At 51.4% G+C, this 25,530-nt stretch overlaps 1 protein-coding gene across 2 annotated transcripts; it reads left to right on the top strand.

The window, feature by feature from the left end:
• Positions 1 to 1,251: 1,251 nt before the first annotated feature.
• LOC135292743 (hydrocephalus-inducing protein-like) lies at positions 1,252 to 23,704 on the top strand. 2 transcript variants are annotated; one of them, XM_064406840.1, is made up of 11 exons: positions 1,252 to 1,546; positions 3,258 to 3,374; positions 4,492 to 4,611; positions 7,360 to 7,479; positions 9,829 to 9,963; positions 11,402 to 11,601; positions 15,311 to 15,494; positions 16,581 to 16,680; positions 17,908 to 18,026; positions 19,160 to 19,383; positions 23,500 to 23,704. In XM_064406840.1, the coding sequence occupies exons 2-11, from the start codon at positions 3,303 to 3,305 to the stop codon at positions 23,531 to 23,533; spliced, it is 1,308 nt and encodes a 435-aa protein (XP_064262910.1). In that variant the 5' UTR covers positions 1,252 to 1,546; positions 3,258 to 3,302; the 3' UTR covers positions 23,534 to 23,704. The 2 variants fall into 2 exon arrangements, with proteins under 2 accessions (XP_064262910.1, XP_064262909.1); XM_064406839.1 differs by lacking the exon at positions 23,500 to 23,704 and adding an exon at positions 21,311 to 21,801.
• The last annotated feature ends 1,826 nt before the right edge of the window (positions 23,705 to 25,530 follow it).

Below are 25,530 nucleotides of genomic sequence, written 5' to 3'. Positions count from 1 at the left end.
ATTTCTCAGAGATGGAGAATTGATTGCCAAGTAACTGCTCTGCAGTTTTCTAGTACTCATTGAGCAGTACAGAAAGGTTATTGATGCAGTTGGGGAGTGTTTCTGTACAGGATGTGCACCTCCTGACATCCCAGGCAGGGAAAAATTTACTTAACATTTGCAAGGAGAAAGCAATTCTTATTTAAAAAAAAAAAAAAAAAAAAAAAAAAAAAAAAAAAAAAAAGGAAAAAATAAATAGAAAATCAACTTCATGGCAAAGAGCCTCAGTAAGAGTTTGCAGAATTTGGTGAAAACAGGTCATTTACAAGGAAATAATTTTCATCTGCCTTCCAGTGGAGTTGTGAAGCAGGTGGAGATGGAGATGTCTCAGGCACTGAGTGTGCTCCTTACTGACAAAATGACACTGATATTTCCAAGTATCAGAAGTGAAAAACTTCAGTGATAACTCAGCCCTCCACCACAAAACACCTTCTCCCACGCAGTCAGCACTTGTCTGAAATCATTCCCCTTGGCAGGAGGCCCTGCATGGCCTGGCTGCAGCCATCGTGCTGCTCCTACTCCCTCCCAGCATGATCCCAGTATGGTCCCAGTACAGCCCAGTCACTCCTACTCCTGGCATCCCCTCTCTGCATTCCGCCCTGTCCCGGCTCCATCTCCGCTCCTCCCGCGGGCTGCGAGGGCTTCGGAAACGGGGGAGGAGGAGGAGGGAGGGAGGAAGAGGTTGAGCGGGAGAGGAGAGAGGGAACCACGCCGCTCCGGCGCTTCCCGAACCCACAGCGCCCTCCTGCCAGGGAGCTGTGCAGAGCCACAAGGTCCCCCCGAGCCTCCTCCTCTCCAGGCTGAGCCCCTTTCCCAGCTCGCTCAGCCCCTCCGGCTGTTCCAGCCGGGACAGAACACTAGTGCTACACAGAGAGCAAGGGACAGACCTGACAGAGGTGCCTCTAGCACCACATTTTAGGCTTTCGCTAATACTTACAGAAAGACTCTTCAGAAAGTTATGGCAGTAGTTCAATTGAGAATCTTATTTGAAAATCACTGCGGCCCGGCCCCGGCCCGGCCCCGCCTGAACCCGGCCCGGCCTCGCCGGAACCCGCCCGGCCCCCACTGAACCCTCCCGGCCCCCCCTGAACCCGCCCAGCCCCGCTGGAACCCGGCCCGGCCCCGAGGTTCGGGCGCCGCGGTTGCCTGGTAACCGCGCAGGCGGCAGCGTCTGTGACAGCGGCGCGGCCTCAGTTGCCCGAGAACGCGGCCCTGGCTGGGTGTGCACAGCCTGGGCTCGTACAGGCAGCTACACTGGGCCATTCGCCAAGTGAATTGTTCGCGGAGCATTGGTCTCTGCCAGCGAGTCCTTTGAATTCAGGGAGCATTGTGCCCCGCTGAGAATTCCTGAACGTGCAGAGCATTGGCCTCTGCAAACAACATCCTGCACGTGCAGAGCATTGGCCTCTGCTAGGAGTCCTCAATTCGCGGAGCATTGGACTCTGCAGAGGATTCCTCAACGTGCAGAGCATTGGCCTCTGGAAAAGAGCGTGGATTTCCTTTGAAGGTAAAGATTGACTAAAGTTGAACTGTTTGGTTTTGTCTCATGTGCACTCTGAGAGAGAATGCCAAAGGGAAATACAGGATGGGATAATGCCAGTCTTCTGGTGCAGCAGTGCAGTGGCATGCACAGCTGAGTGGATGAACAATAGTTCGTCTACTGATTGTGCTTTTTTCTTGCAAAGAAAAGAAATGCAACATTTTCTAAATGTACTCATCTATACTTTTTTTTCCCTATAGTGATTGCTTAAACTGCTTCAAGGTGAATGAGTTCTGTTCAAGTTTCCATGGGTTGTTATCATCTGGTTATTAAAATTATTAGGAAGAGGCCTCTGAATTGAGGTGCAAATGAGGCAATTTGCCAAAGTCAGTAGTTTGGATTTTATGGAACAGTAAATGTGAGGAAGAGAGAGAAAGGAATGGAAAAAGGCGGGGGGGGTGGGGTGAAGGGGGTGGAGATGGGGTTGGGAAGAGGGGGAAGAAAGAGAATGACAGATTAAGTAAAAAATATCACCATTCCATGGATCCCATTGGCATACCATAAAATCCTCTTCTGATCTTCTCTGTGGTGAGGTATTGCAAAATGTAAGATTCCAATGGATGAATGCAGATTTGGGCAAGGTGGGACCTCCCAGGTACCTCCCTGGGGTGGGGCAAGTTTGACTGTCTATTGCTACTTTCAAATAATAGAAAAACGTTAGCACCAGTATATCCTTTGAGTCTGCCATGAATTGGGTTGTGGATTTTTGGATATGTTGTGCTACTTTGCATGTCCTGCAATCATCTGGTGCAAGGGCTCAGGAATGGCTCTGGGGGCACTGTGGGGGTCTTTGATGGGCTATGACACCCCCTGAAATGCCCCTGATGGGAATGTCCCCTGGATGTGGCCTTCTGGGGGTGGGGGTTGTAGAGCTGAGCCAGTTTGTGTGAGGGAGGATGGGTGTCCACTGCCCCTTACCAGAGGTTGTGCCACAGACCCTAAATTTCCTCCTGCCCCTCTGTTGATGGGAGGTTTGTGTGCAAACCTGGCCTCAGCAGAGCAGTCTGTGGCTATGACCTGCCCAGCCTGAAGGCAGACAGTGCTCATTTTCAGGACAGCTGCTGGCTTTGGCTTTGTTGTGGATCTATTTTTCTCCCTTGGCCTTGTTCACTTCTCTGGAGACCTGAGCTAATGGGACAATAATGTCACCTTTATCTTGTCTCAAGTTCCCTTGTGGGGCTGAACTCCCAGTCCCAAGTTCCAGTCAGGAGGCATTTTCAGGGAAGGGTGGGCTTGGGTGCTCTCAGCTTCTTTATAGAGTTTTGTCACAGTGGGCAAAACGTCCTTTATAGCAATATTTAAGCCACGAGCCATAACATTGCAGTCTCTTCCAAGTCCAGTGAGGAGCAGCTGAGAGAGCAGGGGGTGTTTAGCCTAAAGAAGAGGAGGCCCACTCAAGCTGATTTTAAGTAATATTTAAGCTACAGCTGTGTCTGCTCTAAGCATTATTAATGTTCAGCTTTTTAGCTCCAGGTTTCAGCAAGATCCATTTTTGAATTGCACAAGGGAGCCATCTAGTCCAAATAAAGTCCAACTAGAGGCCTAACAATACTAGCTACTTATGCCGAGCAAGCACTTAGCTACTTTCAAATGATATAAAATGTTTAGCAGCATATATGCCTTGAGTGTGTCATGAATTGGGTTCTGGATTTTCAGAGTTCCATTGCTCTCCTTCCAGTTTTGCTGAGGCCTTGTTGCTCCTCTGTGACATCCTCCCTTCAAAATGGCTTCTGGATTCCCAAAAAAGACACCAACACCTCGTCTTTTGCTGAGGGAAAGACTGCAGCCTAACACTGTGAGTAGCCAGTGGGGCTGTGCTCAGGCTGGCAAGTGCCCTGGTGTCCCTGGTGTCCCTGCCCCTGTTGTCCAGCAGCGCTGGGAAGCTGCAGAGCCCCTGCCCAGCTCTTTGTGCAGTGCTGCTGTTGGTGGGGGCTGTCCTGGTGGAGTAGGGAACAGTGTGTGATGTTTCAGGGACAGCCCAGCACCTTGCCTGGCTGTGCCACGGGAGCCAAGTGAAAGCAATGTGCAGCTGAAGCCCTCAGCATGTGCTTCTGTGCCTGCCCTTTGCCACAGGAATTCCTTCTGTCAGGCTGGGCACTGCCCTGTGCTGCTGTGACCAAACTGCCCTTGGGCACCTGGGCATGTGGGGGGGAGAGCTCAAACTCTGCCCAAAGCCTTGAGAGCCACGGCTGGTCCCAGCCAGAAGAGCTCCCAAAGCAGCTGCTCTCTCTCAGCTCCTGGGTGGGCACAGCTCCAGCCCTGCAGGCAGCACTGCAGTCAGGGCCACCAAGGTCCCTTGCTGTCTGGAGCTCACTTGGCTGAAGATGTCCCACTGCTGAGGCTCTGCCAAGGAGATGCCTCTGTTTTCTTCTCTGGAGGGCTCTGTCAGCCCAGACAGAGGAAACAAATGCTCATTAACAGAGAGAGCTAAAACTTGGACACATTCCTGTGCACCTCCCTCTTGGTACAGCTTTTCTTTCTTGCTTCTCTTGGACTCAGCCAGCAGTGCTGTCTCCTGGCTGTGAGTTGTGAGTGTTGTGCAGGGATGGAGTTGGGGCAGTTCTGAGAGCTCCTTCCCGCTCTCTGTAAAGGTCACTGCCTCAATCCTATGAAACATAAGAGGAAACAAATGGCCAAAGAGCAGAAATCCCCAAACATGTCACATCAGATCACAGAGAGACTAATGGGCCACAGCCATGTGGTTGGAGTATGTGTATTGCACCCTGTATTATTAATTTATTCTTGCTATGCATTTCAGCAAGCAACTTACAGGGCTTCCAGAAGTGTCCTAGTGGCTGTGATCATAAATTATTCACCAGTGCCACTTGCTCAAGAAATGCCTTTCTGAACAAGCACATCTCTGAGCTTCTTGCTGATATGGTTTTTTTTTTTGGGTTTGTTTTGCCTTTCAGCTTCTTCCCTCTAAGTTCCAGCAGGAGAAGTTTCTCAGCACGAAGAAGGAGGCCAGCACTGGGGGGAGGATTCTGCCCAGAATTGGCCCATGGGTAGGCCTGAGCAAGACTGGTCCAAAGGTAGACTTTTCCTGCTCTTTTCCTTTCTGCTTGATGGCAAGTTTGAAGAGGGTGTGTGCTTGTGACAGGCTTGCCTCCAGCAAAACACCTCCGTGTCCAGGTGCTGTTGTCATTGCAAGCTGCTGGCAGTGGTGGACTGGGAGTCCTGATGTGCACTGGGGCAACACAAATAACCTCTGCTGCAGCTGCTGGGCTGTGCTGGAGTGTGGCTGCCATTGCTAAAACAATGGGGGAAGGCTGGGGACACAAAGGCACAGCATTGCCATGTGCCATTCTCCTGCTGAAGGAGCCACCTCTTGCTTTGGTGTGGTCACCATCAAACGCTCGGGGTCACAGGATTCCCTCCACAGTGGCAGCGTTGGCCTTGGAAGGCCCAGGACCTGCAGGAATTCCTTCAGATTTAGCAAAACCAATTGCATTCCTGCTTTGGGTTGGAACAATGTGTTGGACCCTGACGGGGTGTTAGATTTTGCAGGCTGCCAGATGTGCAGGGGACTCAGCCTGGGCAGAGGGGTGTGGATGTGCTTTCTGTGGATCAGTGCCTACTTAGAGGTGTGTTTCAAGCTGCTTTTGTGACAGAACTGGCTCAGTAGAAAGCACAGTCCAAAAGGGTAGGTGACCAAGGTGGACTGTTGTTATGAATGAGGTCCTATATGTCTAATTTAATAAACCACAAAATTAGAATTTAGCAGCAATTTTAATTGAGGAGCAATTTTATATAAAATTATGTAATCAAATGTAATCAAATAGATACAAAATAATTTGGCAGTGGTTAGGATAAAGCACAAGCAAAACTGATTGGGGTACAATCAGGGTATGGGGGGGTTTCTCACCCTGCCTCCCGTACAAAAGAGAAAAGAACCCAAACACAACTTATATATTGTATGCTCATACATGTTCATCAACAATTTTTTGTAAATCTCCTCCTGTTTTCAATTCTTGAAATCTATGTCACTGTACTGCACAGTGCATGCTCAGCTTGTTTCCAAGGGGTCTTTTGGCTTTTCACTGGTTGCTTCCGACGAAGGCTTCTCCTCATCGTCACTGTCCTTTGAACAACCCCACAGGCTGCACATGCGTCCCAGGTCTTGTGTTATAGAAGCCAGCATTATATTCCAAAAATAAGCTATATTATTTCATAAACACCTAGAATCATCCTAATTTTGTCCATTTCAAGGCCAATTCTTTAATTATCCCGAGGCCTATTCCGTTTTGGGATTTTACTTATCTCACACTACATCCTGTCTCCTATTTTCTCATGAACGTCTGAAAACATCTGTTTTGTGACACTAATTACATATCCTTTTCCTCTAGGACTTTTTAACATATATTTTCTAAAATATCGATATAGTTACAATTGTTAGCACGAATCCCATTCATTTATCACACTGTTGAGCAGTGAATTGGCAGCAAGAGACATTGAACACACTGGTTAAGGATTGCCTTGGAGAGGGGCGTTGGGAACACCTCAGGGAAGGGCACAACTGGGGGACAGTGTGCTGCAGGCACTCCCTTCAGCAGGCTGTGTCTGCCCTGGAGTCACACAGGAGAGCTGCTGGTGTCTCTGCAGTGACAGCAGTGTGCTGGAGAAGGGGAGAATTTTCTCCAAGTAATGTCTCTGCTCCAGAAGCATTTGCTGCTGTTGTGTCATTCCAGACATGCCTCTACAATGGTATCAAGTAAGGTAGCAATAATGACAAGAAAGCACCTATTTAAAGCTCATGGAAAAAGGAGATACCAACTCTACTTTTACCCAAGTTGCTGAGAAAATAACTGAACCGTATCCTCATTCAGCATTCACTTCATTTGTCTTTTTCCTAACTTCTGTGTTATTTTATTTTTGCCTTTACCTCTGTTAGAAACGCACTCACTTTTAAATACAATGAAAGGGGACAAAATCATTGAAGCAAAAGGAAACTGTTTATTAGTAAGGACTCAGCTGAGCCGGGTGTGTCTCCCTCCCCCTGGAGATGAACAAACACAGCCTCTGAGAAAATGGCAATCTTTCTATCCCCTTTATACCCGGTGAGGGCTGTTCTGTCCCCTTGCCCTTTGGATGGGTACTTGGGAACTTCCATTCCCTCCAAACGCCAGTTTTTCTGTCCCCTCCCCTCTCACCCTGCTTCCTTTTGGTCAGGTCTTCAACCCTGTTCCTCTCACAGCAACACCCAACAAACCAACCTGAACAAATCCAAACCCCAAACAACACAGAGAATCAACAACTTTCATTCTTTAACTTGATAACCTTTTGGCTTCAGCCAAATATCACCTCATCTCTCACACCTCCTCTGCTACTGGTGCCTAAGCTCTAGATCAAAAAAGGTATTTGCAGTTGTGTGGGCCTCGGTTTCCCTGTGTCAGAGTGAAGGACATCGCAAAATCGTTTCCCATGGAATCTGATGTAAATGTATGGGTTTTACTTACTCCATGAGTGCTCAGGCAGTGCCCCAGAGCTCTGTGACCGCATGGGCACAGGGCTGTGCTTAAGGTAAGTGCTGCCTGGGATTGTGGAGAATGAAAGCTGGAGAAATACATGTCAAAAGAGCAGCTTGGCTGGAGCCTGCTCTGCGTGGCCAGCAGCTCTCCATCAGCTCCGAGCAGAGGTGGGTGAGCCACTGTTTGCCCAGTGTGGGCTGGGCAGATGTGCTCCCCCAGAGTCTGCACTTCACTGGGGTCAGTGTAAGATTGTCCTTCATGAGCCTTCCTCCCAGCAGCTGAAGCTGTCCCTGCTCTCTCTCGCCTCTCCAGCTGCCGTCAGCTCCCCCAAAGCAGAACTTGTTGCAGATTTCCCCACCAGAGGTGATATTTCAGAACTTCAACACTCATGATGTCTCTGAAATGACAGTGTCTCTCATGAATGTGGACAAGGTAAGTGCTGGGACATGGAGCTTTATCAGTTTCTCTGGGTCGGGATTGAAGGCACTCGAGATGGTAGTTCACGTTCAGACTCAGGTGTTTATTATTTCTTATCAGTAAAACAGTCTCACAACCATGAGTTCGGCAGCTTGTCATCAGCAAGGCACAAAATGGCTAACAATCTCTTGTTACAAAGTCTTTTAAGACTAAGCTATCCAATTCAGAAAGGACACCTGGATTATTTTCCCTTTTAAGCCAATAACTGATCCCTGGAAGCATGCAATGTGGACTTTTCTGCCCAATTACACAATGCCACCCAAACCCATGAAGAAGAAGGAAGAAGATGCATGAAGAAGAAATTCAGGATGACACTCTGTGCCCTCCATCTTGCTTCTATCCACAAAAATCCCAAAATCTAAATTTCTCAGCAGGTGATACACCTACACTACTCTCTATAATCTATTCCACGCTTTTGTGGATTCTAGCCTATATTGATGTCTAAGAAAGTTTCTCCATGAATGAGGGTCAAAGTCAGTGCTCCCCCGGGGGTCAGGACAGCCCAGTGCAGACAGAGAAATATTCCCAGTGCCCTGGCCTAGGTTTCTACAGAGCTTTAACACTGTGCTGGAAGAGGAGAGAGCTGTAATTCCCGAAGTGTACAGCAAAGCAGGGTATCTGCTGCAGCACGTCCAGAAGAAAATGTCTCAGCACCTTTGTTCTGCAAGATGGTGGAAACCTTCCTGTGCTGGGAATTCTCCCCTGACTTTGGCCATGTGTTGACGGTATCTGTCCCAAAGGAGGTGCCTTCTCTTGAAAGCTCTGGATTGGTGGGAGTGTTGAGGCCTGTACAGTTCTTATCTGCTCTCGTGCTTTGCCTTGAGTGTTTACCACCTCCTGTGTCTCCTTGGTTAATCTTGGCTCCTCTGCCTCTCTCAGCCTGTTGGGCTCCCTTTGTGCAGCTCACAGTCAAAGCTCAGGGGCTGAGTCTTCTGCACTTTATGCTGGAATAACTTTTCATTAATGGCATTGGCACTGCAGGAAGTGTGTTCTGAAACAGCCCTGGAATCAGACTGACGTAGCAGAAGCAGAGGGAGCCCTTTAGGTGCCACTTGAGGCTCCTGCTAAGCTTCATCCAGCTCTGCTCAGCTTTTCCAAAAGCAACAGCAACACTGTGCTCTGCTTTCCCTTTGGAGAACCACAGCACATCCAAAGCCATGTGCTCCTGGAGGTTTTCACCTTCACTTGTAGAAATTGTGGTTGTTTTGCAGTTTGCCAAGACAGCTTTGAGGGGAAAAGTTGAAAAATGTCAGCAGTTGTGTTCCATTGTAAAGAGGAAAACGGAGACCATTGGAATTTCAGTCAGGGAAAACATTTTCTAAAAAGAGGCTTGTGCCAAGAGTGGGCTGGTGAGAAGAGACAGGAGGGAGTCAAAGTCATCTGGTTTAGACTTGTTGAGAGCATTTTGGTGCTCATTGGTTGATGATATCAGTGTGCTAGAAAATGCTTGTTTGCTGTGTCTGTGTATCCCAGAGGGCAGAACCTGGCATGATGGCTGCAGGCAGGAATGCCCAGCAGCCCAGCTTGCCTGCACAGGCAGCAAGAATCCCTGGAGAGCCAAAATTGTCTTTCAGTATTGGAACCACACTGCTGGTCCTGTTTCTCCAGGCAGAAAATGCCTTTAAGCCCATAGTGATAGGCACAGCCTGTCTGTGTTTCTGTCACTTTTGACAAGCTGATTGCTCTCATGGTTTTATGACTCTTCCTTGCTGCTTTACTGCCCATTTAAATTCTCTTTGCCATCTCCTTGTTTTAGGGGTTGTCCTGCTGTGTTCCTTCTTTGGCTTTTCAGGTTTGCATTTATTCCCAGTAAGGCCACAGTGTTTGGTCTCCTTTCTTGCTGGTCTGCCTGCATGACTGTATCCTCAGAACATCCCTACCCAAACCTGATGTACTAGAAGGGAATTTCTTCCTTCCCCCAGGACAATGTGCTGGTTTGCTTTCAGGGAGCACATTCCCCCTCTGGAACATGACTGCATGGCTGTGTGCTGGCAGGAGCCAGCAGGTTTTTTGGCCTTGTTGAATGTGCAGATGACTTGGTTCAGGTGCTCTGTCTCCATCCTGCTGCTGCTGACCTGCTCGGCCCTTCCTTCCCACCAGGCACCGCCCTACTGGGCCTGGTCAGAATGCTGGAGCCAGACAGAAGGAATTTGAGTTCAGCCTCATGAATTGTGTGCCTGTACATGCACAGCTGAAAGTGCTTTGGAAAAGGGGTCAAGGAGGGATGACACCAGGGCATGGACAGGTCTCCTCTCATCCTGTTTCCACAAGTGACAAAGTCATTGTTTCATGTCTTTCCTGCAGTTTCCTCATGTGGTGAAGGTCTCCATGGAGAGATCACCTTACTTCCAGGTCATGGGCTCCAACGATGCCTACCATCTCCTGGTGCCGGCCGTGTCTGTCCCTGTGCGCATCCGCTTCAGCCCCGGCGAGAACAAGGTGAGCCTGGAGGAGCCAAAACACAGAATGCTCTCCAAAGCCACTGTTTTCCCTGCACTCTGGGTGCAGCCCATTCCATGCTGGGAGCTTGGCTCCAGGCCGTGGGCAGGCAGCCTGCAGCCAGTCCCAGCTTGGCACGGGCTGCCAGGCACTGCAGCCAGGCCTGACAGGCTCTGCTTCCCCTCCCTGCACATCCCTGAGCATTGCCAAGGGAAGATGCCCAGGGAGCAGGATGAAAATGACAGAGGGCTGTTGATAGATGTTGGGCCATCTCTAGGTACAGTGGAAGAGGTTTCATGATGATGGAAAACACTGGAGGAACAAAGAGGTCAGAGAGCTTTCCTCCTTCCTGCCTGGCAACAGCTTCCCTGCCTCCCCCTGGGCTGGAGCAAGGAAGGTGCTTTTTCCCAGCCTCTCTTCTGCAGCCTTGCAGCTGTGCTGTGCCAGAGCACAAGTGAGCATGGTGCAGCTGCAGGGCCAGGGCAGAGGATGTGCTGTGCCCGTGAGCCCGGCCTGGCACAGGCACCCTGGGCTCTGGGTGCCCTTGGCCAGCAGGAGGTTGCTGAGCTGCAGGGACTTGGACAGCTGCCTGCAGGAGCTGGTGTAGGGCAGGTGCAAGCTGCAGGCAGAGCTGTGAGCCCAGAGCCCGTGGCAGTGACACTGCTGTGCCTCTGTCTTCATGCCTGTGCCTGTGCTTGCTCTGTCAGCTGGCACCCATTGCGTGCCAAAGGTGCTTTTGCCTGGAGGTTTGAACAGCAGTGCTGAGGCCCGGGCAGGTCTGATCTCAGTGCTGGGATCTGGGGGGTCAGTGTTGTGATCTGGGGGCTTGTTCATACCGAAGGGTTGAGGACATGGCATGGAAGGGAGGAAGCCTTGCAGGGAAACAAAGAGAGGCTCTTTCCAGCAGCATCCTGCTGCCTCTTAGCACTGTTCTCCTCCTGACTTGGTTGGAGAGGCAAAGTTGGAGGGGAGTTCTGAGGCAGCTGATGTTTCTACACCAAGCCAGAGGTGCAGGATCTCTTTGGGTGCAGCTGTTTTCTCATCTTTTTTTTTCTGCTTCGAGTCAGTTGAACACTTTGTCCTATTCTCAAACAGTGGGAATATAGAAAGCTAAAGAGGAATGTCCTGTGTTCCCTAGCTCCATGTTCCTTAGAAGGGACTTAGGAATTCTTTAACATCATTAAAATGTAGAGTAGAAATGATGGTGGCCTAGGGCAGTTCTCTGGATGACCAAGTGACAGAAGAGCTTAATGCCACTGAGATAGGTTTTGCAAAGTGCGCTAGTGCCTCTAAAATGTGACATATCAGTAGAGCTTAGTGTTCATTTAGGGTGGGATAGGTAAATTGATGCCCTTGAAGGGTTATAGGAAATGGTTTTTCTTCTGCCATGGGGACGGCACTAAATGCCCTGTGCTGAGGCAGTTTCTATTTCCTGCAGGATTATTCCCACGAGCTGCTCTGTGTCACTGAAAGGGAAAGGATAGTGGTGCCAATTCGGGCCATTGCTGCCCGAGCTATCCTGGACTTCCCTGACCAGCTGGACTTCTCCACATGTCCAGTGAAGTGCAGCAGCCAGAAGACTCTGCTGCTCCACAACACCGGGAACCTGGAAGCTCGTTTCCAGCTGAGCACCCAGAGGTGAGGATCTGTCCTTGTGCAAAACACCTTTGGGTGATAACAGGGCTGGGAAAGAGCAACAAAAGGAGCCTGAGCATCCCTGCAGCCCTGGCTGGAAGGGAGTAGGATGGATGGCAGCTGCTCTTGCCTTCAGTGTTCTTAGCAGGATGCAGCCTTTGAGCTTTCTCTGTCCCAGCTTTCCTGGAGGCTGCTGCAACATGTTGGCAGCTGGCTTGCACCCTGCTGAGCACAAGCAGCTCCTGAAATGCTTTCTCAGCACTGTCAGCCAAACAGAGCCATTCTCTGGGAGGCCACAGGCACGTGGCTTTGCAGGGATCCCTTCATCAGATGCCCAACATGAGCTGTGCTGCAGGCAGCCAGTGCAGTCCTGTTCCTGAAGCTGATCTGCTTTCCCTTGTCAGCTGAGGGCATCAGTCACCTCTTGTGTTCCATGATGAACCTTTGAAAGCCAGTTTAAAATTTCAAACAGATGATTTAAATCTCTGAATAAGGTGGTGCCCCCTTTTCATTGAGATTTCTTTTTGAATACTCTGAAGTTCCTGTGTTTCTGCTGTTTTTTTTTCATTTTGGTTTAAGTGTTTGACAAAAGATCATGAATTCTTCCTTGGGAACTTTCATGAAGGTCGAGCTCCTCTAATGCCTATCAATATACCACATGCCCATGGGTACTTGCAGAGGTGTGTAGGAAATATGAGACATTTAGTGAATATTTGAAAAGCAATTGGCCTGATTTAGAAGAGAAAAGTATAGAATAACTTTTGGAGGGGAGCTCTGGCAATCATCTGAGCAGACACACTGCTCAAAGCAAGAGCAGTGTCTGGGGATTGCCAGGTGCCATTGGGAGATCTGGACCTGCCTTTAGATGCCATGCAAGGAAACAAACATACAAAGGGCCCTAGTTAAAAAGCAGAAGAAAACAACCTATTGAAACCCTCTCCATACCTTATCTTTTCTGCCTGTCAGTAGTGCGGTAGTGCCTGTCAGGGTGCAGTAGTGATTCATTGAAAGGGTAGCTCTAACAGGATGAGAACTATCTTAAGGAACAGCTCACAATTCACAGATAAAAGGCCAAAAATTTAGCTTGCCAGCCCCATCTATTGGCACTGGTATTTTCATTTGGTTATTCCAATGTCAGGGATGTCTCCTTCACAGCTCTTCTATCTGTGGGCTCAGGGAACAGCTTAGTGATGTTGGCTGAAATTCAGAGGAGTTAAGTTCAGCTGTAGAGCTTGTGTCCTTGGGTCTTGGGGAGCCAGGTCTGTGTGAGAGATGACTGCTCCAGCAGAAACAGAGGAGTCTGGTGGGTACAGCCCGGGCTGGGATGTAGGAGATGCAGGGGCTGATTTGCACTTGGTTTTTCAGTCCTGAAAACTGAGTCCTGAACTTGGCTGGATCCTCTTCTCCTGATAATTTGAAAGGAAGAAGATCCCTTCTTTCTCAGGCAAGCCCTGAAGTCTCCCCCAGGAGTGTTATTGCCATCCTGCCATCTGAGGGCAGGAGCATGTAACATGGGGCAGCAGTGGGAATGGAATGGAATGGAATGGAATGGAATGGAATGGAACGGAACGGAACGGAACGGAACGGAACGGAACGGAATGGGATGGAATGGAATGGAATGGGATGGAATGGAATGGGATGGAATGGAATGGAATGGAATGGGATGGGATGGAATGGAATGGAATGGAATGGAATGGAATGGAATGGAATGGAATGGAATGGAGTGCTGAAGTGTGGCCAGGGATTCCCTTAACTGGCAGCTTCTCTGTTCCAGTGAAATTTTTGGCAGAAGAATAAGAACAAAATGCTGTGCCTTGCCCAGAGCAGGCACTGATCCCCGAGCCCCAGCAGAGAGCTGCAGCAGCCCTGGCATCAGCCCTGGAGCACATGCAGGAGCTCTGGGGCTGCTGGGGCCTTGTCTTTCCACCCCTCTCTCCAAAGCCTCACATCCAGCACATAAGCACTGCTGTCCTAAGGCTTCTCCCTCAGCCAGCAGGGATGTTCTCACCAGTGGTAATGGGAACTGGGCAGGCCCATCATTGCAGCAATAGGTCCTTCATGAGCTGAACCTGAAGCAAGTTCATCACTGCTGACATGAACAAAGTTCAGCTTGGCAGAAGTTCTCTTTATTTTTGTGTGTGATGCATTCATCACCAAAGTCCCCAGAAGACACTTGGAAGTGACAGATTGAGCAGCAGCAAAGCACCAAGGCCAGGAACTTTTGTTTCCTCAGTGGGGCTGTACAAAAGCACAAAGGCCATCAGCTCCTGGGCAGAAGCACATTTCCCCTGAGCTCTCCCTGAGCATCAAAGCAGAGAGTCTTGTGTTTGTCAGGCAAGAGCTGTTCACCTGGTGATCAATCCTGATTGCTGCTGTTAAATCCAAAGTGCACCAACACATCTGCATAATTATTTCCAACACATTGCACAGAGTTTCTCTGCTGGGCCAAGCAAACAGTTACCAGCATGGGTGACAACCCACAGTCCCAGACTGCATTGCTGGTAAATACACAGAAACCTCCTGTTCTGCTTCCTTGATGTGCTCCTGTTCATGGTGCTTCATTGAGCTGGGATTGGATCCTTCAGAGTGTATATGGCATCCTCCTTTTGGGTTTCCATGTCACTGTATTGCTCTAATGTGCATTTGCACTCTTTCAGAGTTTTGACTGCTCCCTTTCTTAGCGTAGCTTTCATTGAAGTACTGCTAAAATGTGCCCTTTTTAGGCTCAATCAGGATCTTTTCAAGGTAAAACACACCAAAGAACCACACTGCAAATTCAACAGTTATTATTCCTTGGTCTGTAAAAAAGGATTAATACAACATCACTTTCCAACATCACACATATAGTATTCATTTTACTATTTGCAAAAAGCCAATAATATAATAGGCATTTTTCACAGTGCTGGTAACATGGAGCTGCAACCCAACTCTGTCTCCCCTCCCCAGGGAAGTCCTGCTCCATAATCTTTATCTGCCTCCCCCAGCAGCTCAGTGGGAGGAAAAGCCACTTGAAGTGGCTGGTGGATTGTCCCTCAGTTTTGGCAGAGGCTTTGAGCCAGGAGGTTCCCTTGAGGGATTCTGGCTTTGGAAAGCTCTCCTGAGCCTGCAGGTGTGGAGTAAAACTACCTGCTGTGCCAGTGAACAGCAAGTTATCCTGTGATCCCTCTGAGACCCCCAGGGCTTGGGGTCAGCCCTTGCTGGGGAGCGGCTGCTTGTGAGAAATAGCCACTCACTTTTCCTAAGTTTAGAAAGGTTGATTAAACCTTATCAAAAATACAACAGAAGACTGGATAGAGAAGATGTTACGGAAGGATTTTCCCCAGGTGTGCTCACCCACACAATGGAGGTTTTGCCTTTTAACCCTTTAGCCTCTCCCAAAATTCTGACCATCGACCCCTTCTTCACTGTCCTGTGGTGGAGTTCACTTCCTCCAATCTTGATTGGAGGTCAGATGCCACCATGGTGACAAGCCGACCCTCCCAAATATCCCAACCCCAGCTGTCCCTTGGTAACAACTCAGGGGGTAAAAAACCCTTTTCTTAACCTATAGACATGGTATTTGTCTGTTAATGGTGAGAGTCAGTCGTGGCATTGCTCATCTGTCACACTGCTGCTCCTCCCCAGGTGCTTTGCTCTCCTGCACTCGCACTTCTCTCTGCAAATCTGTGGCTTATTAAACGACCTGCTGGCTTTGTCTCTCCTCTGGCTGCAGGCAGAGTCTTTTTGGGCAGTCACAGAGAGAGCTGCGGCAGGAAAAATTAATGGAGGAGAAAGAAACAGGGAAGGAGAAGGGCTCTTGTGAAGATCGTGCTGCCAGCCTGAGGGCCCCGTGGGAGATGGCAAAGGTGCACCAGGACCCCATGTTCTCTGATGACGTTTCTGTCATTGAGCCAATGGTAAGTGATAGCTGAGAACCTCATTTTCCTCCTCTTCCTCCTCCTCCTCCCCCTCTTCCTCTTCCCACCCACTGCAACCCTGGCTGTGGTCACTGGGCAGATCCTCAGCTGGTCCCACATGCTGGGAGGGAGGGCATTGAGTTTCTGGTGCAGCTGCAGAGCTCACCTAAAAATGCTAAAATGCTCAAAGCATTTCTGGCCTGGAGGGTCAAGGCAGGGCTGGGAGCCTGACAAAGCCCAGCTCTGCTGCCAGGGCTGGAGCTCAGGGCACTCCGTGCGTGTCCTTGCAGTGTCACAGGGAGCAGTTCTTGTAGGCAGGGGCTGCCCCCACACGTGGGGCTCAGCAGAGGCTGTTGCAGCACTGCCAGCTCACACACTGACCTGAAGCTGGCAATGGCTGGCTGGGAAAAGGAGGCCAAACTCAGCCCAAGGTTAATCCCAGAAATGCCAATGGCCTCCTGTAACCACGCCTTGCACTATTTATGAGTGTCCCTTCCAGTGTCATCTGTGAGCCTGGACACAAGGCTGGAAGGTTTCACTGGGCCTTTTGAGTTCTCCTGCACACAGGGACAGAAAACCTTTTGCTTTTCTGTTTGTGCAAGCCAACTGCCACGTGCTGCCATCAGCCAGAGCCCTGATTCTGAGCACTGGCATTGTGAGAGATGATGAATGCCTGGTGTGTGCACAGTGCAAAATCCCTTCTCCCCTTGGAGTAAAGCCCAGAATAATCCCAACCTCTGCTTTCTTTCAAAACAGGTTAAACTAATATTTTTATTTCTGGGGAAGGGGATCATGATCTCTCCTTGTGAAGAGCCACCAGTGCACATTGGCAGTTACATCCCAGTGCAGCTGACAGCAGCATGATGTGAGCAAGAGCTTGTGTCAGAGCAGTAGGAAATTGTGGAGAGTGGGACCTGACCAGCACTGAGAGCTTCCAGCACTGTGTTGAGCTGCCTTTGCAGGGTTTCCTTGGGCTCCTTGTGTTGTTCACTCATCACTGACGCTCTAAACAAAGGCTTACAGGACTATGGTTGAAAACAAGAAATGTGAAGTTTGAAGAGAAATGTTTTTCTGTTTCTGTTGTAGGAGGGAGAAATCGAGCCGGATGGTTTGGCCAAAATCAAGATGACTTTCAAACCCCTGGAAGCAGTGGAGTATCAAAGTATGGCTTATTGCAGCATCTCAGGTGCAGCTCCTTTGCCCTGCTTCTACCCCTCAGTGCAGCCATGGTGCAAGCCTGAGCCCACTGGGCTGCCCTGGCAGTGCTGGGAAGAGTCCCTGGCCAGCAGGGCAGTGCTGGCACATCCCCAGTGGCCCTGCAGCTCCCAGGGAGTGTCCCGTGCAAGGCAGGGCTCAGAGTGCTGTGTCTGGGTTCCTGATCCCAGCACAGCCCAGGCAGTGCAGGGAGAGGTTTTCATGCCATGCCTTTGCTGGCATTTCCTCAAAGGCCAGAGAGCTGCAGAGCAGAGCAGCTTCAGTGAACAAGCACTAAGCCCCTGCAGGCCCCTGGCCTCCAGGATGGCTCCACTGGACATGGATCCATCATCAGGTGGCAGGAGCTGGGTTAGAAATGTGCTCCCTGAGCCTGGATCAGCTCCCACTGGCCAGACAGCACCAGAGCAGAGGGGGCTGAGCCCCACTGAGCCCAGGCTGTTGGTAGAAGGAGCAGCCTTGGCCAGCAGCTGCTTCTCTCCCTGTGTGGGAGCTGTCACCTTGCAGCTCTCAGTCTGTGGAAACAGAGCCCAGTGCTGAGGGTCAGAAGGTGAGGACTTGGGCAACAAAGTCCTGTGCTGCTGGGCCAGGTAGTTTGGTAATTGCCCAGCTCTGGATGAGCTTTGTGCCTTCACTGAATGGATTTCCAAGCTCCTCTAGGTGCATGGGAAGGAAAGCACAGAATCCTAGGATGTTAAGGATGGAGTGGACCTTAAAGATCATCTAGTGCCAAGGCCCCTGCCATGGGCAGGGACACCTCCCCCTAGAGCAGGTAGCTGCAAGCCCCATCCAGCCTGGCTTTGAACACTTGCAGGGCTGGGACCTGCACAACTTCCGTGGGGAACCTGCTCCAGTGTCTCACCACCCTCACAGGAAAAAATGTCATCCCAAATATCTAACCTAAATTTCCTTTCTTTCAATTTCTACCCATTACTCCTTGGTCTGCCACTCCAGGACCCCAGAGATGTTTGAAACTCAGCAAACTTGTGGCTCCAATTGGAAACCAGCCCGAGGAATGGGTTAGGAATTAGAAGTCAGCCCCAAGGGATATCTGCTGAGGGAAGAGAAGGGTCCATATCTTGTCCTGCAGCATCAGGAGCTGGTGGCATCCAGCTCAGAGTCAGGGACTAGCACTGAGGCAGCCTGGAAAAGACACTGTGACAGAGGGAATGCTTGTACTGAAATGGACATCTCTCCCCAGGCCGTGAGAGCAGGCTGCCCCTGCAGCTCAGAGGGGAAGGCCAAGGACCCTTGGTTGAGCTCAGCTCTGACACTCTGGAGCTTGGGGACATTTTTGTCAACACCCCCCATGTCTGTGAGGTGAGCAGCAGGGCTGGGGATGGATGCTGATGGCTCCTGAGGCAGCAGCAAGCCTGGTGGAGCTGTGGAATTCCTGCCAGCCTGGGCAGTTGTGAGCAGGGAATATTTGATGTGCTGGTCCAGTCTGGGGGGTCAGAAAGGTGTGTCTGTTGTTCATGAAGCCCCAGCCCCTGCTTTTGGGCAGCCTTCCTTAGGGATCAGCTGGGAGGCTTCCTGCAAAACAAGGCCTTGGCAGGTGAAACCAGCACTGGGTGCAAAAGCTGCATGTTCAGAGGCTTTTGTGGCAGTGCCAGACACAAGGCACCTTTGGACTGGGCTCTGCAGAAGCAGCTGGAACCAACTGGCTGCCTTTGAGCTTCAGTCCACTGCCAACAGCTTCCAGTCAAGGGTCTCCTGCTCATTCCTGGAAGTCCCAGGAAAGCCTTGGGAGTTCTGTCCCTTGCTGACCAGTCCCTCACCACACTTCAGCCTTGGTGCATCTCTGGCTCTGGAAAGAGAAAAGTGTTCCTGGGAATAAAGAACAGGATTTTTCTACCTATTTGCCTCCACCCCCCAATAGTGTCAAGCCTGTAAAAAACTCATGAAAGAGCAACTGAAAAGAGGCAGGAAATGAGGCACTGCATCAGGGCAAACACTTTCAAAAGCTTGGCTGGGGAAGAGAAATACACCACGAGTTTTCTCTACCAAAAGATGGTGCTGTCTGTACATTTTGATGCTGATGCCTCATTATCAATGTCTTGTTTTCATGGTGTGGGAAAAGGTGAATGAGGTGATGGTGCTGTTGGAGCTGTGCTGGCTGGGCCAGCAGCAGCTCAGTGCTGATTCACTAGGCAGCTGCAACCACCCCACGTTGCTCTCAGGGCCAGGTCTCCATGAGCTGGGTGATGCTGCCCAGAGGTGCACTGCTCTGTGTCCATGGGATAACCCCAGGGTGACTGCAGCTCTGTGCAGCTGCCACTGCATTGCATGCAAACCCAAAGGCAGAACTTGTCCTCTTGTATCTTTTGACTTCTGCCATTCAGCAGCACAAAGCATCTTCTGCCTTTTCTGGCTGTTCATTGCATCCTTAGACAATAACTCCCAAGAAGGGAATATTCCACATGGATTTCCACTTTGCCTTCTTGCTGCTGCAGGTGAACCTGATCAACCAAGGAGCTCTTGATGCTCCCTTCAGCTACATCCCTTCAGCCACAAAGGCGGGCTTGGGCTTCAAGTTGGCACCCCAGGAGGGCATCATTGCAGCAGGTGGGAGCCAGACTCTCCAGATCTCCTTCAGTGCCACCGTGTTGGGGAGGTTTGAGGAAGAATTCCGGTTCAGTGTGGCTGGATCTCCTACGCCTGCCATCCTGACCATCAGGTAAGGACCCTGGGAGCTTGGTGGGCACATCTGGAGCTGTCTCTGGGACATGCCCCAGCTACCCCCTGTTGGGGTGGAGCAGAGAGAAAAGGTGTTTGCTGAGGTCTTCATCTCTGCTCTGATGCTGGCACTGCTTTAGTGGGAGGATGCCTGCTGCCCTGTGTGGTACCTGGAGCTGGAATGACTCCTCCCTGCAGGGATCTCCCTCTGCCCTGGGCCATGGCAGGCAGTGGGATGGATCAGCTTTGGGCAGCAGCTGCTCTGGGATGTCCCAGCTGAAGAGCCAGCAAGGCCCCCAGGGCTTTGGAGATGGGCCAGCCTGGGGCATTCTGCAGCAGCAGCAGTGCTTTTAAAAACTTCTGTCAATAATCCATGCCAGATGGGCAGCAGCAGCCTCACCTCCCCTCCCATGGCCATGCTGTGGGGGACAAGCTGTGCTCCCAGCTGCTGTGCCCAGAGGGCTCTGGTGCCTCCTGTGCACAGCCAGGCAAGGGCTGATGTGGGAGTCAGGGAACTGTGCAGCAGGAACTGTGCCAAGGACTTGGGCACCATCCCCTGGGCTGGTGCCATGGCAAGAGATCATCCTGGCCCAGCACAAGGGACAAGGGGTGATGATAGGGGAGGCAGAGCTCAGTGCTCAGCACCACAGCAGCACGAGGCCTTGTCCCTGCCAGCCTGAGCCATGGGCTGCTAGGATAATGCAGTGGGAGCAGGAGAGCTGATGCTGGCTGCTCTGCAGCTTTGGAGCTAGGCTGCTGCTCTTGGGAGGCACTGGGGCAAGGCAGTGAAGAAATGAAAGCAATCTGCACTGGATTATGGCAATAAGATAAGGGAGATGGATGAAAAAGAACAAGGAAATTATTACTTAGCAAGAGCAAAGTGGTGAGTAGGTCTGCCCCCAGTGGAGAAAGAATGGTGATGGCTTTGATTTTGGAGGAAAAGTGCTGCTTTTTTATTTTGGAGATCAAGAGGGAACCTTCCACCATCCAATAAGTGATTCTCCTCTGTCCCTCCCCCAAAGTGGCCATGGGATGTTTGTGCATCAGCAGCTTTCTCCTTGAGCAAGGGCAGGTGTCTTTTGTTGAGATGTGTGGAGCAGAGCCAGGGGCAGTGCTGTGAATCCAACAGAAGGCACAGGTCACTGGGCCTTGATTTTTAACCACAAGGCAGAGAGGGCATGGATTGGCATCAGCCATGAAATCAACTGGTGAGTGTTGTGCAGCTCCAAGTGCTGCTTTCAGTGGGCGTTGGTGACTTTTGCAGTGTGTCTGCTGAGTTCAAGGACAGGTGAGGTGCTGTGCTAGATTCAGGACCCCCTTGTTTGGTTGTTGAAGCTGTTGCTCTTGGCTGTGCCATCTGCTGCACTGCTGACAAGCTGGTCCTTTCCTCTAGGATTCATCTGTGCCCTGTGTAGAAGTGTTGCTGCTCTTTTCAGAGGATGTTTGGGGCTGCCCTGGGTTCATGGCTCACAACTGTGTCTGTAATGATGGTGTGGGTCAAACTCTGCTGAGAAAGCTCCTCCATGGGAACAGCAGTTCCAGCTAAGAAGTAGCAAAGCAGGAACCTGTGGCTGGAAGGGCTGGTTACAGAAGTTTGTGGGGACACCTTGATGCCCATCCCATTGCAGATGGGGAAACTGAGGCCCGGAGCCATGTCTGGCTGTGTGTTCAGGGTCCTTCATGGGACCAGCAGCATCCCGGGGGCTTTTCCTGCCTGCCCTGTGCCCAGAGCCCATCAGTGGCTGCTGGCTGCTGGCCACTTGGCTTTAGCTGCCTCCTGTGCCCAGGGGCACTGTGCTGAGCACATGGTGTGTGCTGGTTTGAAAGGCACGGTGCCCTGACACCAGGTTTGTGCCCCCGAGCCACGCCAGCCGGAGCTTTGCAATTCCTTGAACCAAGGCATTTCCTGCTCTGTCCTCGCCATGCAGGGGCAGCGTCACTGGACCCAGTTTGCACTTCGACCTCCCTGAGCTCGACTTCGGGGACATCTCCTTTGGTGAGTGCTGCCTGGGCTGGGACACAGCGGGAGGGATCTGTGCCTTCCAAGGGAAAAGCATCCCTCCCTCCTGCTCTGCCCCAGCAGCCTCTTCAGGGTGGGAACTGCAGGGCTGCTGGTGCCGCAGGGAGCATTTGGCCATTGTCAGATCAAACAGAAGCAAGGCAGAGAAAGTCAGGATTTTCTGGTGTCTCTGTCCTGCTTGAAAAGACAGATATCTGCCAAGAAAGGTGGGGATCTTCCTGGAATGGAAAGATGAGCCCCTCCCTCCAAATGATGATACCTTTGAAATTACAGGGCTCAAACGATGGGGAAAGGAATAACAGTTCTTTCCTAGACTATGTCAGGAGAGCCCAGAGAACAAGAGCAGATGTTTGCCAGCCGCCAAGTCCCGTTTTTTCCCTTTGGTGCAGTGAGGATCCCAGCAGGAGGAGCTGTGGGCTCTGGCAGGGCAGTGATCCCCTGCCAGCCGGCAGCGGCAGGGAAGGAGGGAAGGAGGGAAATGCTCCTTTTGCAGAGGGACAGAGGGCAGGGGCATGTGGGCAGTGGCTCAGAGCAGCAGGCAGCAGCGGGGAAGGCAGGCAGGGTGGGTGCCAGGCTGAGCTGCAGCCAGGGCAGCCCCGGGGCCAAGCACACAACCTCCCGCAGCAGCACGCGGCCGAGCTCCCATCCCCGAGCGGGAGGAAGGGAAGCTCCGCTCCCTGCCCAGCCTCAGCTCCCACTGCACAGCGCCCACGGCATCACGCCACAGCTGCCAAAAACCCCCAAGGGAAAAGCCCACCCCCAGGGCCAAAACCCCCAAAACCCCTATCCCCCTTCCCAGACCAAGGGGAGCATTCACTACCAAGCCTGAACCCAGAACAAGGAAGGTCATGGACTTTTTAAGGAAACTACTTGCCTTTCCTGAGCTGCTTCTGTCCTGCCCTGCATCACCATGGAGGCACTTGTCAAGTTGCCTTTTTGAAGAAATGAAACAAGAAAGGCAACCAATGGAACTATGGTTCTGAACCAGGAGATTGATCCTGCTGGATCTGCTTTCATTCCTAAGGTCTCTTCAGCTGAAGGCAGCTGTTGTATTTTGCTTCTTTGGAACTGTTGACTGTTGTCTGCATGCCGTGAGCTCAGTCTCATTGCAGGTTTTGCCATCTGTGTTTGTCCTTGTTTTTCCTGTCTTGCGTCCCTGGTCAGTGGTCACTGGGATGGGCACAGAGAAGCTCTGGGCTGCAGCTGCAGTTGTTTTTTCTCCCCATCTGTGTTCCAGTGCCTCTTGATGAGCAGGCCTGGGGAGAAGTCTCCTCCCCACAGAGCTGGCCAGCCCAGCCAGATGTCCACTGCAGAGCAGCTTGTGGCTGCTCTCCGGGCTCCGCAGGACATCCCCACCATGAGTGGCTGCATCTCTGGCTTTCCAGCATGGAAAGCAAATCCCAGAGCTCCAGTGGGGTAAAGCCTTGCAGGCAGCAATCCCAGTGAGCAGCATGGGTGTGATGTCCCCGTTTGGTGGGTGAGGTGGGACCTGGTTCCTCATTGCCAATCTCCAAGCAAGGCTTGGGTGTGCCCCCAGTTGAGTGGGCTCTGAGCTGTCTCGTGCTCAGTCTGTTTGGCCCAAACCAAGAGATGCCTTAAGGATCCTGCAGAGAGAAGGTGCACTGGGGTGCTTTGCCTCACATTCTAGTTCCTGATTCCATCCTCACTGTCTTTTGCTGTAGCTTCTTCTCAATGCTGACTCACTGTTTATCTATCTTGAAAAGGGTGGGAGTGTTGGCAGGCTGAACAGGGATTTTGACAGCTTGAATTCTCAGAGGAAATGCTCGGTCTGGGTGCACACTCATCACTGGGAGATCACTGGTGCTGGTTTGGGGCAGGTGAGGCAGCTCCTTCCCATCGCCAAGAGAGAAGCTTGCAGTGTTCAGCAGGGCTAGGAGTGGGCATTTTCAAGGCTGCAGTCTGCAATGTGTGTCAAAGGGAACTGAGTGACGATTCATTCCTCATGCAGCTTCTGGGTGAGCTGTAGTTCAGATAATCCAGAGCTGAACTCCAGTGCCACTTTCATCGTGCCAGGCCATTCCCAGCAGGAGTCATGCCACAGTGGGAGCCTCAATGGATGTTGGTGTCCTTTCCTAGGCTTTCCCTACACCCAGCGCTGCCGGCTCACTAACAGCTCCCCGGTGCCCGTGACGTTCCAGCTCCGCATGTCGTTCGATGGCACGCAGCCGGCCGTGGACAGCGTCGATCAGATCCGCTGCCACAGTGACCCAGCCTGGAGGAAGGGCATTCACTTGTATGTGGAGCCCCGGGAGTTTACAATCACTCCCAGCCAAGGGACCATCCTGCCCCAGGGACACCAGGACATCCAGGTACGGGCAGAGTCCAGCCAGAGACGCTTCAGCACCAGGGCTGCAGCTGCACTGCAGTGTGGGAGGGCTTTAGCTCTGCTGCAGCTTTGAGCATGGTGTGAGTGAGAGATCTGCACTGCTCTGAGGCCTCTGCCAGCTGCCTTACTCGGGGTGTTCCTCAAGGAGCACTGTTTTCTTTCCAAAATCATATGCTGAGGTCACATACCATATGGTCAAGGCCAGAAGTCACTCTTGTGTTCTTGAGAGCCATTTATTTGATTGCAAGTGGGCAGAGCAAAGATGAGGGCAGAAGGTGGCTGTTAGAGGGATGTCATTGTAGAAAGCAGTTAGCTTTTCTTCTTGGTCTCATTTCCCTCTCCTGGGGAGCAGAAGGATTTGTGTTCACTGCAGGAATCTCCAGTGGAGACAAAAAACTCTGCAGCCATGAACTGCCCAGCACCTGCTGGGCCACACTTTGCCCTCAGCTTCCTGCTGTAAAGCTGAACTCATTGTGTTCAAGTCAGATTTCTTCTGCATTTATGTCATTGTAGTCAGATGAGAAATTGGGGCCTTAATTTGAATACAGTGGTTCATAGAGCTTTAGTCTAATATTTTAATGTAGCTGAGCTATGCCCTGATAGCAAGGTGTGTTTAACACATCTGCTATTGCCAGAAGGCTTTTGTTCCTTTGAGACTGTGCTCTACACATGGAGCAGCAGCAGAATTAAGACAAAATCTTCCCTCAAGGACTGGAGGATATCACATGTGGATAATGAGCTTTTGTAAGGAAGAATTTCCTGTTCTTCTCTTCCACCAGGTGACCCTGTGTTCCAACTCGGTGATGGAGTTCTATAGGAAAATGCTGGTGGATCTGGAGGGTTTTGGCAAGGCAGTGGCATCATTGGTCATCACAGCCAGGTACCAGCCCTTCCCTGGCCTCCCCCAGCCCCTGCCTTGCCCAGGCTTTGCTGGCTGCAGCTGCCAAGGAGAAGTGCTGGTTCATGAGCTCATGTTGTGCCAGCTGGGCATGAGAAGAGCAGAGCTTGGACAGCAGCCTGTGGTGAAAAGCAGCCCTGCTCCCAGCCCAGCAGGGTCCTGGGCCCTTTTCTGAAGGCACCAGGAATGAGATCATTTCTTGGCCTGGCTTTTGGTGCTTGAGGTGGAACAAATTTCCCCAGGGCCTCCTCTCCTTCTTGCTGCAAGAGGTGGAGTTGTGCTGGGTGCGAGCACCGTGCATTGGTTTGGGACACAGCAAGCAGCCTGCTGAGAGCCAGGCTCTGGTTCTGTTCATGAGGGCACGTGGCAGGGGGGAAGTGGCTGCCAGCAAGAGTGCTGAGGGCAAGGTCTCAGGAGGGGAAAGCAGCCCTTGGTGTGGCAGCTCAGCTCTAGATTTTCTCCTTCCCTCTGCTTCCCACTCTGAGCTTGAATGTTCTCAGGGTTGAGAGCAAAAGTGGTTGTTGCTGCAGCAGAATTCCATCCTGCTGTGCTGCTGTGGGTGTCAGTGGGCTGCCAGGAGGGATGCAGTTCCCTGGGGCTGTTCCCTCTCCCAGGCAGAGCCATCCAGGCAGTGCCTGGGCTGGCATTTTGTCAAGCAGGTGGGGCTGGGGACAGCCAGTGCCTGGAGCTGTGGAGGGAAGGAGCCAGGGAGCTGTAGGGCCTGGGAGGGGCTGATCAGCCACTCTGGAGGGCAGCTGGTGTCTCGTGCCCTCCAAGGCTGGGGCTAGCAGCTGAGTTCCTAGGCAGGGCAACAGCACCATGGCAGAGAAGGGAGTCATTTTTCCTGGGACACTGGAGTTGTGTGTTCCTTGAGCATTAGTGA

Source organism: Passer domesticus, unplaced genomic scaffold (assembly GCF_036417665.1).
Source record: "Passer domesticus isolate bPasDom1 unplaced genomic scaffold, bPasDom1.hap1 HAP1_SCAFFOLD_44, whole genome shotgun sequence".
Classification (NCBI taxonomy): domain Eukaryota; kingdom Metazoa; phylum Chordata; class Aves; order Passeriformes; family Passeridae; genus Passer; species Passer domesticus.
The sequence above is the reverse complement of the archived record's forward strand: the minus strand, read 5'-3'. Positions and strand labels throughout refer to the sequence as shown.